This window comes from Cuculus canorus, chromosome Z, assembly GCF_017976375.1.
Source record: "Cuculus canorus isolate bCucCan1 chromosome Z, bCucCan1.pri, whole genome shotgun sequence".
NCBI lineage: Eukaryota > Metazoa > Chordata > Aves > Cuculiformes > Cuculidae > Cuculus > Cuculus canorus.
Window position 1 is genome coordinate 55,318,808 of NC_071441.1, and position 17,489 is coordinate 55,336,296.

The 17,489-nt window shown below is 39.0% G+C and overlaps 1 protein-coding gene across 3 annotated transcripts in view; it reads left to right on the top strand.

Annotated features, from left to right (window-relative positions):
- SSBP2 (single stranded DNA binding protein 2) overlaps window positions 1-14,334 on the top strand; it is a 193,310-nt gene extending 178,976 nt beyond the window's left edge. For all 3 annotated transcript variants that reach the window (XM_054053443.1, XM_054053441.1, XM_054053442.1), the window contains one exon: window positions 479-14,334. In XM_054053443.1, the coding sequence (XP_053909418.1) occupies window positions 479-508 (30 nt within the window). In that variant the 3' untranslated portion in view covers window positions 509-14,334. The remainder of the gene's footprint in view (window positions 1-478) is intronic.
- Window positions 14,335-17,489: the final 3,155 nt, after the last annotated feature.

Below are 17,489 nucleotides of genomic sequence, written 5' to 3' on the forward strand. Positions count from 1 at the left end.
CCTCCTAAAATCGATAACACTGAATAATAAAGACCAAAAGCCTGGTTTAATTCCAGTCAGATGTCTTTAGTCTTTTCTTCCCATAAAATAATAAAATCCTCTCAAAAGTATTTATGTGCTTCAGCTAACCACAAATGCTAGCTGGTCTACTTGAGACTAGCAATCTGCCTACCTAAAGCCCCGAGTCAACGTGGACCAGGAAAGTTGCGGAAAGCATCAGGGAAGTATTGGTTCATCACACCACCCAGATAACACAACAGCTGTCTTCATAGGAGTTGGCTTTTTGCATAATGAGAGGAGCATAAGAGCTGTTATGACACCACAAATTGAGCTGCAGCGTTGGCACAGGCTACAGTATAATTTAGGAGGAAGTTCGAAGAGTGTATTGATGTTTGAACTCATTGATGTTGTCCAGAAGTGGTTTTAGCTATCTGGGGGGGAAAAATGGTTGTTAAAATGTGGATTCCTCTTTTTCCAGTACTCCCCTAGCATGACAATGAGTGTGTGATCCGTTAACAAGTCACGCCATGAAGACCACAGTGAGTTGGCCCTCTTCAGAGAGCTACTGCAGAAGAAAATTATTCATCCCAGTGTACAGTTTAACAAAAGGATCTCAGACACAATCAGACCCACCATTTTTTTTTCTATCATCTCCCTTGTATTGTCAAGACAGTGGGTCCCAAACATGATTGAGGCAACTGTAAAGAGTGGCGTAACAGAACTGCCCAAGATGGAACTGCAGACAGTTATCTGTGTTATGTACATGTGTGGGTTAATGTATATGTATGTGTGTGTAATATAGAAATACACACATACATATATAGACCCACAGGACATTGTAAAATCACATGAAAACTTAAGTAGAAATGAGAAGTAGGGACTTTTATTCCATCTTCTTTTTTTTTCGCGTTTACATTTTAATTATTAAAATTTGCTTTCCCTCTCTCCTCCTGAACTGTTTTATGTTGCATATATCACTACTTTATAAGTTATTTTTTAAAGGTGAACTCGGATGATAAATTCTTCTGATTTTGTAAAGGTCTGCCATTATAGATAGGAATAAAATTGCTTATAAGAGCTTTCATTAACTTGTGTTTGATACCAGTTACCCTGTGAATGACAAATTATACTGTATCAAGAAATAGAAGAAAGCTCATCTTAATTTTTTGGAGAAATTTAATAATTTTCACCTAGTTCGGTGATTTTTTTTCTTTTTAATACTTTGCCTTTAAAAAAAGAAGCACTGAAGGTTATTTTTCTTCTTTAATTGAAGCCTAGTATCTGCAATATCTGTTTTAAATGGAAGCCTGAATTTGATGCAAGCTTCTTAATTTATATAGAGTACTATAAGGTTACTGCAAGTGAGCTCCAATTGCTATAGAATCTAGCAATAAAGTGTCAGGGCTGCTTCTGCCCTTGGAAATGAGTTTTCTATTTAGCATGATCTTCTGTAGGTGTGGTAGTTAGTGGTAATACGGTGGAATCCTTATCACTGAAGCACTCAAATTTTCTAACAATTTACTCCTGTTTCCTATTTTCAGTGATTCTCAACCAAATTTTAAGAATCCCTGGTCCTAATTATAAGCAGTATTTCTCAAGCCCACTCAGAAAATTGGGTCACCCTGCTGCATGGGTGTGTATTGTTCACCATGCCTACCAAAATGAAGCCAACCCTTAAACTTCCCAGTAAGCAATCTTCTTTTTTTGGTTTTTTTTTTTTTTTGGTTTTTTTTTTTGAGCCAAAATGATGAACTAAACTTTTTTATGACTGCTAGTCTTGAGGGGTCTTACCTTTTGCCATGAACAGAAGAGGAACAAAGGTCTGGGCCATATTATAAGGAGGTCAGCATATTAGACATGAAAGCTGGGGAAAGAATGGAGAAAAGGCACACGATCTTAAAAGAAACACTTATGAAGGCAGTCCCGTGTCTCCTCAGGCAAAGCTCCAAGACCAAGATTATGGTACATTTAGTTCCTAGTGACTTCCAGCTCCCGCAAGAAAACAAAAGTTTTCTGTTGTTTACTGATGAAAAGGTTGATGATCAGCAATGCCAATGAAGTGGCTGGAAAAAAATTAATGCCACAGGAAAATAGCGAAGTCCTTTCCTTGGAATTTGCATGTAGAATAGCCACCTACATAGGAGCAGCAGTTCTGAGAGGTGATATGTCCATGCAGTCTTGCATGGAGTTTTTTTCACAAACATACAATGAAGAAGTTTGTTGTGATGGTAGCTACAACAGGATGCATAATGAATACTGCAATCTCCAAACTTGTTTTAATTTACATATATTATATATATATGAATATATGTATAATATATGAAAATAGCAAAAAATTAGTAGGAAAATATATAATAACTACTTTCTTTAGTTGTAAGCCTAACCTAGTCATCATATGGTTTTGTGGACCAGTGATTGTGAAAGTTATATTCATTTGCTTATCTTTGGAAAACACTTTGTCTCAAAAGATGCTAGAAGCCCCTGCTATTGATTTCAGTTAAAAAACCACAAAATCAGATCTAATTCCTAGCACCTTCACTGTTGTCACTAATACCAGTGGTTTCAGTGGCTATGTCCCAGTGCACCCCAGCTTCTCCCATAAGACTGCAGAGTCCAAATGTCCTTGCAGCCCACATATGACACCTATAGTATCCTTGGTAACATTCTAAGAAGGACTTTAGAACGCTTCTCTGCCCAGTTTCAGTCCAATGATGTTGCTGCTACTGGACTAAAATAGGTGGGTATATCTGGGCTATGCATCAAATGACAAAAGTCATTAATGCAGCAAGTAAGCGTGCCCTCAAGTGAGCACTTAAACCACTGAGTGCATCTGGGATCTGTTGTGTGTCTCCAGGAGAACCCCCTGTACTGTCCCATGCCGGGCTGGGGCTCCTGCAGGCAGCGTGTCCACTGAGCATGCGACAGCTGGCTGTGGTGGCATCACTGAGGGTTTTCTCTGCATTCGATTGCTGAAACTTGGTACTGTGACAAGGTTGAGGAAAACTGGGGCTTAGTGTTAACCAGAGACCTGATTGTTTGGTTTTTTTTTAAATTTATTTCTGAATTTGACATTATCTCCAGTATTTTAGCTGTTAAGAGAAAAGGTCTGACCATTAAATTAAATCTCTGCAAAGAAACTCCTTAAATGGAACTGCCAATATATACTGAATATCATCATAAAATATGTTGTCCTAATTTATGTACAGGACTATAACATCCTTTCAGGCACAGAATTATCCTCTGTAGGTCTTTAAAATTCCCTTCAATACAATTTTTCTTACTGCCAGTGTGTCTTTCTTCCCCCTTTCCATGTCTTTTCCAAAACATTTATATCAAATTTGTTGCATTGATCCTGTGGCTTTAGTCTCAGGAAATACATTCCTGGCTTCAAAAGGAACAAGATCAAGCCCTGCTGCTCATAGCCTGTATTCTGTGCCCTGATACTGCAAGTTAACAGTTACGTCCACCATTTCTCATACCAACATAGCCCCAGAAAGTAGTGGCATAAAAAATATGCACACTTGCAAAATTTTATATTTGGAAGATCTGCTTGAATACTTACCACATATCTTATTGTTAGAATTTTAATTAGATGTAAGGAAACCTAATCATCCTGCCTTCTGTAGGGAATGCTTATATCCTGTGCTTACATATATCAGAAGAGTTTCTTCACACGTGCATTGGTAAGATCAGGGGATAATAACTATACATAGGTTCTGTAGCTGAACCATTAGGAAAGAGTCTTATATGCTAAATATTCAGCTTTAAAATTATAAGTATCCCTTTGGGGTTTTTAAAATATGCACACAACTTTCTGCTTTGTTCATTTATTTTCTTACTTTCACTTTTAAATCCTTGTAGGACTTTCATCATATCTAGAGTATTAAATGTGGAAAGAAAAACTAGTTTCAAGCACTGATTTTTCACTCCTGCTTCTGTTTCTAATGCACTAGACAGCAATGTGTAATGTAACTACTGCCTATATCTGTCCTTGTACAGCAGCATAATTGATGATGTCAGACTTCTCCAGCTCTGGGAGGAATTTTATTTTAAAAGAGGTGCAGGACAGTTTTTCCTCATCGGTTTTTTAGAAAGATTTCTCTCTTTAATACAGAAATAAGTAGATCATGATTCTATAAATTGTTCTCTTAGGCAAGGTTCAAGAAAGTCTTATTGAAAACAGAAGTGATGAAATACTGGAGTAGCAGAAATAGGGAGTGATGTCTCTCTCCTACTGTGAGAAATCAGGCATATATTCTGGACCTGTAGAAAGCAACTGAAGGTGGGATTCACTTTCCATTTTTGTAGTGAAACCAGTGTTTTACCAGCTGCATAAACCCATGAAGAGCAGTATTCATACCCAGATTTTATCTCCATGTCACCCAAATGTTATCTTCATGTCTAAGGCAAGAATGGGGTTTATGCTAAGGAAGAAAGCTGAACTAATCACAAGTAAAGCATGTGACCTGACATGTGCATTAAAAAACCACTTGCATATTTGCATGTATGGGTGACATTATTTTCTTGATTGCCTGAGCATAAGGAAGAACTGCAGTTGCACTCTGTGTTCCCTCCTTCCACTGTTGAGTGAGTTTGGTGCAGGTAAGAAATGTGGCAATAACCCTGAGTCAAGGCTTTGACACTCTGTGTGCTTCTCAGTGAAATAAATGCACCTCTGCTTGACACCAAGGCATTCCAGAGTAGCATTTTCCAGGTCAGAGGGTTGTCCATCCAGCCAGTAGCTGAGGCCACATTTGCCATTTTTGATCTGGAAGCCTCCTGGTTACAGAAACCAGGCCGCCAATGGGTCATGTGTTCAGGGATAATAAAAACTTTTGGAGTTAGCAGCCTGATCCCCTTACCATAAGGTTAAATGCCCCATGTCCCAAGATGTCCAGCTGTTACTTTCCCTTGCAGTGGGAAATACATGTGCTAGTTGTTGATTTTAAATAATTGAAATTAGGAAAAACTGAATAAAATCTTACTTCTTTATGTATAGACAGCTTCTTGAACTGACTAAAAATCACTTGGGTTTTCCGCTGTTCTGTGGCTAGCAAACAAGATACTGCATGTAAAGATTGCTCAGAATTAGATAGGTAATTTAATGAGGACCCAGCTGTTAACAAAAGTCAGTGTTGAACATTTTATTCTTTTTTTTCCATTTACTAGTCAAAATGGATTTTCAGCTGATAAATGTTGCACTGATTCTATTTCTAAGATCAGTTAATTATTTTTAGTATTATCTCCTGCTTTTGGTCATCTTTGATTCTTCTTGGTGGTGGCTGCTAAATATGGACTGGATTCTTCAAGCTTTGACCCTGCACATTTGCATTTGGAGAGTATAAAATAGAGCTTAACGATATATAAATAAGATCAGTACAGGTAAATTGCTTTTTCTCTCATTCACTGTAAGTGATGGCTCCTGTCCCAAACACGCTTGATTTTGGTTGGGCCCTGGGGATGGGAATCTTGATGGGAATTGGATCTTTCAAATAAAACCCCAAAACATCTTTCAACAATGACAGGTCATTTCTCTTCAAACTGATCATGCTAAGGATAATTCAGGATTTACTGATACAAAAAAAAATATAAAAATTGAGTGTGCTTATAGATAAACGAATTAGATTTAAATTTTAATGATTGCAGTTTCCCCTGCAAGCTGCTGCTCATACAGTTGTCCTGCTTAAACTCTGAGGAATTCACTCCCATAAGGTCATTTTTTGGTAGGATTTAACCATCACCTGGGTGAAATACATCACTTATCTGAGATGTAACATTACTTGGCAGATATATGAACTAAGTAAATAGAGCAAAATGCAGATGTTCTGTTGAAATTACAAAATAAGATTTCAACCTGAAAAACAACAAAAAAAAAGCCCTTATCTAAAATACTGCTTGGAATGCATGCATGCAGATTGTCTGCCAGCATTGTTATCTTGGAAACAAATTGCAGTAACAAATTGAGAGAAAATAAATGGATCGTCTGTGTAGCACATTAAAACTCTGATTCTGCAAACACTTTCAGATCTGTTTAAAATAAAGCCTGGACGTAGTTTTAAATGGATTAAAGTATACAAGTAGTGTCCTTCAGGAAAGCGGGACTGCTAATATGCTGAAACCATGCTTGAGCATGGACAGTCTAGAAGCTCAAATTAAGTCTTCCCTAAACAGACATTATTTATATAGATGCTTATATATCAGAAATACTGATATACAGAACAGATACGGCTTTCTTCTGTTTCTTCTTTTATTAGAGCATTGTTCACTACCACATGAGCTATTTTTGTGAACTTGTCTTTCCATGTTGTTTTCAATTGTGTAGCCACAGTGTCCCTCAACATAGCTAATGGCTTTGCAGTTTTAGTCCAGACTTCTGTTTGGTCACTGTTCTTCGTTTAAGCTTGAAGTGTGTAAGGAAGCCTCTCATGTAATGGGAAAACTTGCCATAAAAATTAGTATAAAGATTTCTTGGGTACCTGTTTTCACATTTAATAAAAATGCAGTTTTCAATTATAATTTGAAATGGTCACTTTCTAGCCACTATTTAATATCGATGTGCAAAAGAAATTGAGAAAACAAATTACCTTTTTTAAATTCAGCATCATAAATATTTGCTGAAATAAATGGTTTTGGGGAAATTGGATCAAAACAAGATTTACAGCCTAGTTCCTCTGAATAATAAAGCTGGACTTTCTGTTGAAAGCTCCTTCCACATCCCCAAAAGTGGATTGCCTAACATCTGATGTGATGACTTTGTAAACACCTAATTCACAAATAGCCATTTTGTTTGTCTATTCTGTGTTTTCAGTGTATCTCACAGATGATTCAGGTTGCCCCTTAGCTGTGCAGGGTTCTGTAGTTGTATCTCTCAGAAGAGTAAAAAAGTGGTCAAGCAGGCTTGTTCACAGGGCCTGGTAATTAGGACTGGATAGTATGTCCACCAGATGTGCACAGCTGTGCACTTCAAAACAAGGTATTCGTACGCTACCTCGCTGTTCTCTTGAGAATTTTGCTAAGGGAAAAGTCTGGCAGTTTAGCACCAGTTTTCACAGAGAATCAGCACAAAAAAATGGGGATTTTAAAAGGTGGTGCATTTTCTCAGTACCCTGGGTGTACTAGGAAATAGACCATACAATTTAGAAGTTTGGTCTGCTATGGAGGTATATACAGTTCCTCAGATTAGGAGGGAACTACAACAATAACCATGACCAAACCTGTATTTGTCTCTATACAATGAATCATCAGTAATTGCTTTTGATACAAAGATTTATTGCTATGGAACAAATGCTCCAATCCTTGAGGAGCCAAATTATCAACTGGATGAACTGGATATTTGTACTCTTTTTTCCTGTCATTTAACCTTCTTGTTCTCTCTCATTTGGATTTTCGCATTAAATATGCCATGCCAGATCTTTGTACAACAATAAGAACAATTTGCCCATTAAACATACAGAAAGTTGTTCACATCTGTAACTAAAGCCCTACTATAGAGAGTTTATTTCATTAGAGGCATTGAGCTTAACAACAAATAAGGAGTGGCACTGCAATATTCTGAGAAAATTAGCATCTCACAGAATCACACATCAGGCGAGATGATTTCTAACAATGACATAAAATGCCTTTAAACAAAAGCTGATATTTGCCATGCACTTTGGAGGAAAAATAAAATCTAAACCATTTTTAATTTGAGTAGAATTTACTAAAGCTATAACTCGCTAGGAGAGTTTGATAACAAGCTTATTAGCAGTCAAACTGGTTGCTAGTATTCCTTAGCTGCTCTCTTTTTTTAATGCAGAGGTACATCTTGCAGAGTCTGTAATCCCCAGCAGAGAAGTCGGGTGCCTTGGTCTGGGCAGGTGGTGAGCCAGGAACTGCAATATCCACAGGCCACACTTTTTGTTACAGAGGAGCAGAGTGCAGGTGCCCTTCCAGCAGATGTGAAGACCCATCTCCAACAGGAGTACCAAATGTGTCAAACAGCTTAGTAGAAAAGAAAAGCAGTGTTTGTTAAAGTGTCCTCTATAACATAAAGTTCTAAAGTAGGTATAAGCTGTTCCCTGTTCTATTTTCATTTTTCTGATTAACTCCCTAGTTTTTATTTGGTTTACATGTACATTAATGGTTAAGGACGAGAATACAAGTTGCTAAACTAGGGCTGAAATATGGAAGAGTGGCACGAGTGAAGTGAAAGCTGGAGTTTTCTGTCATTAGAGAATAAAGTACTTTCATTTTTCCAGGCCAAAAAGCATCCATACAATAAACTTGTTTAGCCTTGTAGTGGCTATTTGAGAAGTGTGAATCAAAACGCTGTATATGCTTAGAGACCAATTTTGAAGGCTTTTTTTTGTGGCAAGTATCCCCCTGCAAAAATGTTGCAGTGCATCTGTTTTGTGCATGTTTGCCTAAAACCACAGAAACAACTTACTTTCTTTTATGGATTGCTGTACATGTGTCTGGCAAACACTTTTTTCTGGTGGGGAGAGGAGGAAAATTTGATAGCTGGTGGGTTAGTATATTTATGTGAATTACTTAAAGCTTTGGTAAACTATTGTCAACTTTGTTCACATTGCACAAGATACCCTGTGTAGTCTACTGCTGGCATGATAACCTCAGTGATCCATGCATATTCTGTAAATTCCTGTAGGTTTTGTGTAAGAAGCCTTGTCACCATTGCTTACTACTGTAGATTCTTGTTTTGGAGCAAGAGGTGGCTTTTGATTGTACAGCCATGTGTATTATATACTGCAACAGTACTTGTTCTGTCATCAAAACTTGCTGTTCACATATAGTTAAAGCTTTGTTAAGCACGCTTAGTGGTTTCAGAGTTTATTTCAAACAGCAGATATATAAGCCATTACAGGAGTATTAAATATAATGTAAGAGAGTTCAATATGGTTCATATCTGGTTTTGAGAGCTTGGGGTTGGATTTTCATGGACAACAGGCAGCTGCAGGTTAGCACATTTCATGGCTCTGTGCCAGGCATGTAGTATATGCTTTCCAGCTACAGGTGCCTGCAAGCCTGGGAGATCAGACTCTGTGCAGGAACAAGAGGGAGAGTCTCTCCTACTGCTGTCCACCAGCCAAGGCACCTATGGGACCTCAGCAGACTCTTGTGGAGAGACCCGCCAGCCTGCAGGCTTCCTTGCACTATGTGAGCAAAGACATACTAGCTTTTCCTCTGGTGTCTCTTTTTTTTTTCCCCAAAACCTTTTGCATTGGTGTGCCAGGGCATAACCCCATTTTTAAGAGTATACAGGAGGGTAGGGAACTGCTGGCTCTATATTGTGTCCTCACCTCCAGCTACCACAGGCTATACGTGAGGCAGTGTTTTAAGGGGAACTTAGTTATTTGTCTGTTAATCAAGGTAGAAAAATAATCTGAATTCTTGGACTCTGGATTCCTTCTTATTACTGTTTTATGTTACAACAAAGACCTTAACATATGTGTGTTTTCTTTGCTGATTTCTGACATCAGAAATTCAAGTCCTGTCTAGACTGCAAGACAATGATGGGAAAGCTGGGAAAGTTGAAGGGGATTCTTAGTTGAGTTATTTTTACATTCTGTTGTATTTGGTTTTGATAGTTTAAATGACTAGGGTAATCTTTTGAAAAAAAGGCAGTCTTTGTTAGTGACTTTGCACCTTCACCCTTTCACATAAGACTTCAAGTACTTGGAATGAATGTTCTTCACACTTCCTAGCCAATCTGTAGATAAATTCATTATATTTCTAAGGTCAAAAAATATTCCTACAGATTCCTTCAGCCCTTTACAGAGGAAAACAGAGCCATCCCAATCCCACGATCCTAAGTATTTGCAGGTCACATTTAAACAATTAGGCAGTTGTTTTTTAGACAAAGAATGACTTTCATAAATGAAATTCTTGTTCAAACTCCAGTTGCTGGAAGTAAAGAAAATCTCAGTTATTTTCCAAACTAGCAAGAATTTGGTTTGTCAATTCAAACTAGAAAGGTTTGTCAAGATAAATATCGATGTAGAAAGTACATACAAAACTTGATAGTGCCTCTGACCTTAAGCATTAATATTGATCACATTGAGGGTCTCATGAATTTTCTGTATTTCAGAACAGCTATATTACTGCTCAGCGTGTGCTTCATCTTCATTATCAACATCTACCGCAAATAAACAATCCACAGCATTATAAATATGTGGGCATGCCTGTGTGCTGTGTAAGGATGAGTAACCATGCCAACGGCAAACTTCACCACACCATGTGTGTAACTTCTAAAAGCAGCCCCTGGGATCATTCCAGAAAGGCAGTAGTTTGTGTAGATGAGAGGTTCAAAATGCTGTCTGACAGCGATGCCTTTCCAAATGGTTTAGGGTCTTGCTTTGGGGGACCATATCTGTCCCAGATGCAGCCATTGGAAGGAGTTTTACCACAGATACATCTTTATTTGAAGCTGTTAAACTGTGTCAGAAAACAGACCTGTCCCTGAAGGGTTCCCTTCTTTCAAAATTCTTTTTAAAATACACAGCCATTTTCCACAACTGCAGAAGTGCTGAGGGCTCAGTAGTGTTGGTTGGTTTGTACCAAAACACAACCCTCTACGCGTTCTTATATTGAGAGGGCCTCCCCTTTGAGGGTGCCATTGACCGCCAGTGTAGCACAGCTCCAGGAATCCAGCGCTCAAAGAAGCCACCTTTTCTAAGTACTAAACAAGGGAAACAAGGTCATAAAATCAAGCCGCACTGTTCTGTCTTCTAAAAGTCCTTTGCAAGACTGTGGAGTTTGGAAGTACATGGATTGCATGGGTCACTAAGCTCAAAGCATATCTGAGTTGGAGCCTCGGACAAGGCTATTACAGACTGTTTTGGTAATATAATGGTAATAATGTACCACCACATCAGACTTGTTTCCACTCCACACTGTGGCCTGATTCATTCTGCACTAACTTTAGCTGCCTAAAAGTTACCAGCCTAGGTCTCTTCTGAAAGTTGGAGGAGGGACAGAAGAGGTGGTGCCTATTAAGATTGTATTATCGGATCATTTGCTTTCTCCAGTTACGATTCATGTGTGCTTTTAAGGGCCTACAATTAGATGGGGTGGATCCAAGCGTTTATACTTCGCTTCACATCCCTGTACACAAAACTGCATTTTTTTGAGCCCAGTATGGGCAAGAATAACGCAGCTCCTAAAAACCTGCATGAGTGGCTTCCAGATGAGTTTCTGAATCCTTCAATATCAAACATGAGATTTCTGCCCACAGTTGCTATTTTCTTCATCTTTACTTCCTTTTTTATAAACAGATGTAACTTGAACTAACTTGTTTAAATGTTTCTAGAAGGTTCACACCTGCCTAGAAATCCTCACCTTTATCTGTTAAGTGGGCTCTCTCTTTGCCTGCTCCAGTTCATTCCTTGAAAGCAGCACATGAAGGAACCATTGCATAGATCAATAGCACATGCTAGTTTTAAATGCAGCTGTGAGATTCTAAGATAGATATTAATGTTGATGGGGTGGCTAAAGATTGCTTTGCTGGGAGCTTGAAGGAATAAATCTAGGAGCTTCTCGTTTAGGATTGTGACAATACATGCAGCAAAGGCGGTTTTGGGCAGGGGGCGGGGGTGGGTGGGTGTAAAATTCTGGTAAATGATTTTGCATGCTGGCTTGGAGATGAGGAAAGTATGCAGTTCCAGATAGACCAGATCTTTGCAGACAGCATTACTGTTGATAAGCAAAGCTTATTTTTATCAAGTTCCACCTCAGGCTTGCACCATGCACCTACCTTATTTTAGTTCAACATGATATCCTTCTTCACTATCTTTCAGTACAAAACCATAACAGCAGTTCTATCAGTTCTTGTTGTGAGATGAGTAACAGCTGAAGTTTAAAAATGTGAATGCTGTAACTTGCACATCTTCACCTTCATGAAGTGTCCACCTGTCCTGAAACAGCATCTGCCTCCAAAGTTGTTGTACAACTTCATCACACAACAGTGTGTGTAATTCTTTTTTTGAGTTTAAGAGGAGTGGTATTGATATATTTTCTTTATTTTCCAAATTGTGGGTCATTCAGTGTTGAAAATTATATGCATCTTATGTAGCTATGAATAGAAAAATGGAGAGGTTGTTTTTTTTTTTTACGAAATGCTAGTACAATCCCTGCTCTGCTGTTCAATATTTTGAGTGCCAACCTTAAACAAAATGTTGTCTTCACAAATCATCTTAGCCCCATCTCTGCATGAAAGTGGGAATGGATTTCCAATTGCTGTTTCTGGGTTCTTAGTGAGTTCTGGGCCAAAGGTAAAGCAGTTGCAGCAGGAAAGATTCCTGTGGCAGCCACTTACTGACAACTTCTCAGATGCATAAAGCATTCTGTCTGTCATCTGACACTCTTCCAGTTTTCCCAGTGGATCACCATGTTCTTGAATATCTTGATGGGTATTGTCAGCCAGTGGAGAAAAGGCAGACAAGCTCACCACCCAGGAAGGGTAGAAATGTAGCAGGTAAGGAGCTGTCTTCTCCAGCAATCATTTATTTTTAGTGATTATCTTTCAGTTAACATTTGTATCTTCAGTTATTATTTTACCATTCAGTATCTCCAGGTGATATGAGCAAAAGTATTTGATTATATGTAACTTACAAGAAATATAGGCTTGTATTGTGCCTTTGTAATTCTCTTCAGCTTCAGTATTTTAAGCTACAAGCAGACAAAACTTCTTCCCTCTTTTGGGGTGTTCTTTACTACATAGTAGCTGATGGCTTCATTAATACTGGCTATTTGAGTCTTCTGGGGCTAAGATTTAATGTTTTCCTGTGTGGAAATGCCATAGTATTCTCACCAGACATGAGCACAATGACATACCACTGCAGTGCATGCTGTCGTAGCTTCCCTCTGTACCTGCTTGCATGCTGGAAATGCAGAAATGCTGCTGTATAAATTGCTACATTGTTTACCCAATACACATGTTTTTCTGCATCCCTATTTTGGTCGAAACTCCCATTAACTTGAAAGTTAGCGATGGCTGAAAGGGGGTTTTGGAGGCTCGAAGGATGCAGGGAACAACTCTTCAGTAGTTTACAGGCTGCTGTAAATTAATGTCTTCTCAGCAAAGAAATGTAGCATTTTAGCAGTAACTTCCTAGTGAAAACACTGAGCGTGCTTATCACTTAAGATTTTAAGGAAAACAGTGTCCGACTGTGTAATTGTATCTCATCTAATTGTGACTCTTAACCAGTAATATTCAGTGAGGTGTGAACCTCCATTTTATCTACGTTTGATCATGATACACCAACTAAGGCAGAACTGAAAGGTGAACAGCCATGTTTTAGTATCACAGCTACACAAGAAATCACAATTTTCAGGAGGTTCTGTTTTGATTTTGTTTCTTTCTCTCTAACACATTTCCACCGCGGAAGTATTTTTCTATATAGTTACCTGAAGCTTTCTGTCACCAACCAAAATAGTCTGTAGCCTTCTGCACTGTGAAAGGCAAGCCCTGTGGAGAAATATGGGCTTTGTGCTTGCCCAGCAAATTAGCAGAAATTTCATCCAAGCCATAAAAGCCTCTTATGTTATTCTGTGTTTATGTAATTAAAGAAATTGGGGATAGGATCTTCAAGAGTAACGGGGTCTCTTTCTCCTCCGTTTTACTCTCTTTCTGTATTTCATAGAGATTTAGGAGTTCGTTCTTTTTTTTTTTTTCCAAGCTCAGCTGTATCTCTTTAAACAGTGCAGTCTAAGCACCATGTGAGATTCAGCTTATGGGGATAGCATTGGAGCTATGAAAGATTTACTTTTGGTAGCAAGGAGTAACACGTGTCCCTGTGGGCACGAACACTTGCGAAAAAGTCTGATACCGAGAATAAGAAAAAAATGAGATGGTACCAGTACATCAGAGTCTGTACTACCGTGGGTTTTTAAGCTTTTGTCATTTGTACTTTATTTTGCGGGAGAGGAGTTGGGGAATCTCGGATCACTTGGGGAATTTTAGAAGTATATCACTCAACAATCATTTTATAAAGTCTAGCTTCAAAATGCACTATGATTTATTACAAAAATATATTTTCTTCTGTTTGCCGACATGGTTGTTCCATTTTGTGATAAGTTAAACTAAGCAGTTAATTTGTTGCACTGCCTAGCTGCATGAATTCATCCAGTGTACATATGTACCTGTGCAGCATTACTTTTGGTTTTGTATTTGAATTTGCAGTATTGATTATTATTTTTGTATTTTACTTTGCCTCTGTTATTGGAATTGTAGTAAACATAATTTATACATATGATTTTACAACTGTTTTGCAACTGAAAAGTCTTCTTTAAATTGTAAAGTTTTATTGATGGATACTCATTAAAATGGTATAAGAATTATATTAACAATTGTTTTGTGTTTTGATGCTCTCTGTACATAAATATATGTCTATTTATCTGTTTAATGGTGCTTGTGTCTTGCAATTTTGGATACATTTTAGAATAAAGTTTCATTTTACAAGAAGTACTTGTATTTTGAAAAGCTGTGTCAAAAAAAACCCACTTTTTTCCATGAATAACTAGCCCTATGAAAGAAACCTACAAATCTCAAAAACATTTATATCTTCAGGCAGTAATACATTTGTCTCAAGAACAGAGAAATATACAGACTACAAGGATGCACAGCTATTTATTGTAGTTTATTTACTGCAGTAACTGACATTTGTATTTAAAATATTACTAAAATTATCCACTTCGGAGGCTTGTCCTACAGCTTCTGGATATAGAAAGAATTTTAGTAGAAACCCAAGAACCAATTCTAGATTACAGGTTTCTGTGAAATTTTTGTTCTTAATTGGACCTTCTTTGCTACCCCCTTGTTCTGTATCACATATCTAAGTTCTAACTTGGATGCAGTACTGGAGCAGTCACATTATCAGTTGAGTGGGCTGCTAGCTGCCCTGTGTGCCGTATGATTGAATGGTACTTCTTGCTGTAGCTTACTTTACAGAAAATTTATTCACATCTAATATCTGAGCTCATCTTTTATTTAAAAAGTGCCTTAACTCCTCTGGCACAATTCCTCCACAGGCATCATGCTGTGTCTTGTTCTTCACAACACGTGTGAAATATGCTATTGTGCTGCACAAAGCTTTTGAAGTTATGTTGCTTCAATTACAAACACATGTTACTATGAGATGATATCCTAACATCCATTCTGGGGTTGGTTTTTTTCTTCTGTAAATGCATTTAAACAGTACCACACCTGTTGCTGTTGTTTTACTGTTTCAGTTCAGCACCAAAAGGCTCAAGCCATTAAGTGCAGATCATTTCTTGACAAAAATGTTTTTGTTTTAACTTTGCAACCAAGAGCTCTGAAAGGAAGTCCATTTCTTGGTCTGTCAACTAAATTATTTAAGTTGAGCTTACTCTAATTCATCACCAGTTCCTATTTCGAAAGAACAATGTCACCAAAGTTGGTGACCTAGCGATGTGTGGGTTTGGATGTAAGGCATCCTCCATCTGCATTGACTATTTGTTCCTCTCGTCACAGTGGGCATCAATAAAAAGAAATCTGATGGTTCACAAAGATGCTTCCCAGAGACTGCCTCAGCCAGGTAGCACTGGTCCAGCTACCTTCATCTGGTGGTGGTGCCAGAGGTGCTAGTATAGGCTACCGTGCCACAAAAGGTACTTCTCAATTGGGAAACCATTGAAAAGAGTACATCTCTTCCATGAACTTGGGCCAGTAACTGAACTTTACTAATTTTTCTGCTGGGAAGAGAGAACAGTACTGACCTTGCAGGTATTTTCTGAGGGCAAATAAACTGAAGACTCTAAAATACTCAGTTACTGCAATGGAGACTGCGGAAGAAGCTAAAGGAGTGTAAAGGAATGCACAGAAAAAAATTGCTGGAGCCAGCTGGAAGGAAGGCATTAGAGTCTGTTACCTCAGCAGACAGGGTCAAGGAAGAGAGGCTGGAGAGCATGAGACACACAGCTTACAAAAGCAAGTGCTTTTAGGGCATTTCAGACTGTGAATTCTCTCACCACACTCTCCAGGTGTTTGCCAAGTGTCCACAGCAGTGGAAGCAATGTGCATTGCTTATTTGGATCCTGGGGGCTGTTCCTGTTCTGGACTTCTGCTTCCAATGGACTTAATTTGAATGACATCCTTCCCTTAAAAATGAAGATGTATGTACAGCTCTGAGGTGTGTTTTTCAAATACCAGCGACCTCTCCTGTTTCTCTAAAACTCCCCCTTACAGGTCAGGAAATGTCTGCTGACCAGTTGCCCCAAGCATGTACTGCTCCACGTACTTCAGACTGAAGTTTTAGATATGAGCAGATTTACCTCTCTGTGATACTAACAGCTTTGTAGCTCCTAATCTCACAGCAGACAAGGGATGTTACAGGCCAAACACCTCATCACTGGGACTACGTTAAATGAAGGTGAAAGCTCCTTGTGCTCTTTCCCTTTGAAAGAACGACAAAAAACTATTATATTAAAGAAAACCTGGTCAATGAGCATGACAAGATAAACCTGAAAAGAAATTTACAAATGACTGGCCTCAGCAGGCAAAACACTATATTTTTTTTTTCAAAGAGAAAAATATTTTATTCTGTTTAAAGACTCTTCCTTCTGAGATCCAGGATCCAAGGTGTCAGAAAGTGATACTTGAGATTTTGTCATCTGGATTGAGCAGATAACGAGGGAGAAAATACCAGCTGCATCCTACTTACAAACCATGTTCATGTTGCCATGAGTGAATGATGCCACTCCAAGTTCCTAGGGGGTTCTTTATTTCCTTCAGAGATGCCAGTCCAAGAAGCAAAGAAAAATCAGTACAAACGTATTTTCTGAAGCCACAGAATAGAAACAGAGAAAAGCACAGCATGCTGATTTTCAGAGCCAGTATCTTCTGGAATGTAACTAGTGTGATGGGCCTGTTCCCCACAAGCCTCTGTAAACAGTGCCTCTCCAGCCTTCCTGTAACCCCTTTAGGTACTAGAAAGTCACTATAAGATGTTCTTGGAGCCTTCTCCACGCTGAAAAACCCCAACTCTCTCAGCCTGTCCTCAGCCTTGTAGAACCTCATCCCGTTGGTCCCAGCCCATCTATCCATCCTGCTTCTCTGGACACACTCCAGAGCCTCAACATCCTTCTTGTGGTGAGGGGCCCAGAACTGAACACAGTACTCAAGGTGCGGTCTCACCAGTGCCGAGTACAGAGGGAGAATAACCTCCCTGGACCTGCTGGTCACGCCGTTTCTGATACAAGCCAAGATGCCATTGGCTTTCTTGGCCACCTGGGCACACTGCTGGCTCATATTCAGTCGGCTGTCAACCAACACCCCCAGGTCCTTCTCCTCTAGGCAGCTTTCTAGCCAGACTTCTCCCGGTCTGTAGCACTGCATAGGGTTGTTGTGCCCCAAGTGCAGGACCCGGCATTTGGCCTTGTTAAACCTCATCCCATCGCCCTCAGTCCATCGGCCCAGCCCATTTGGATCCCTGCGGCCCCTCCCTGGCCCGCGGTTCGCTCCCGGCCCGTTCCCG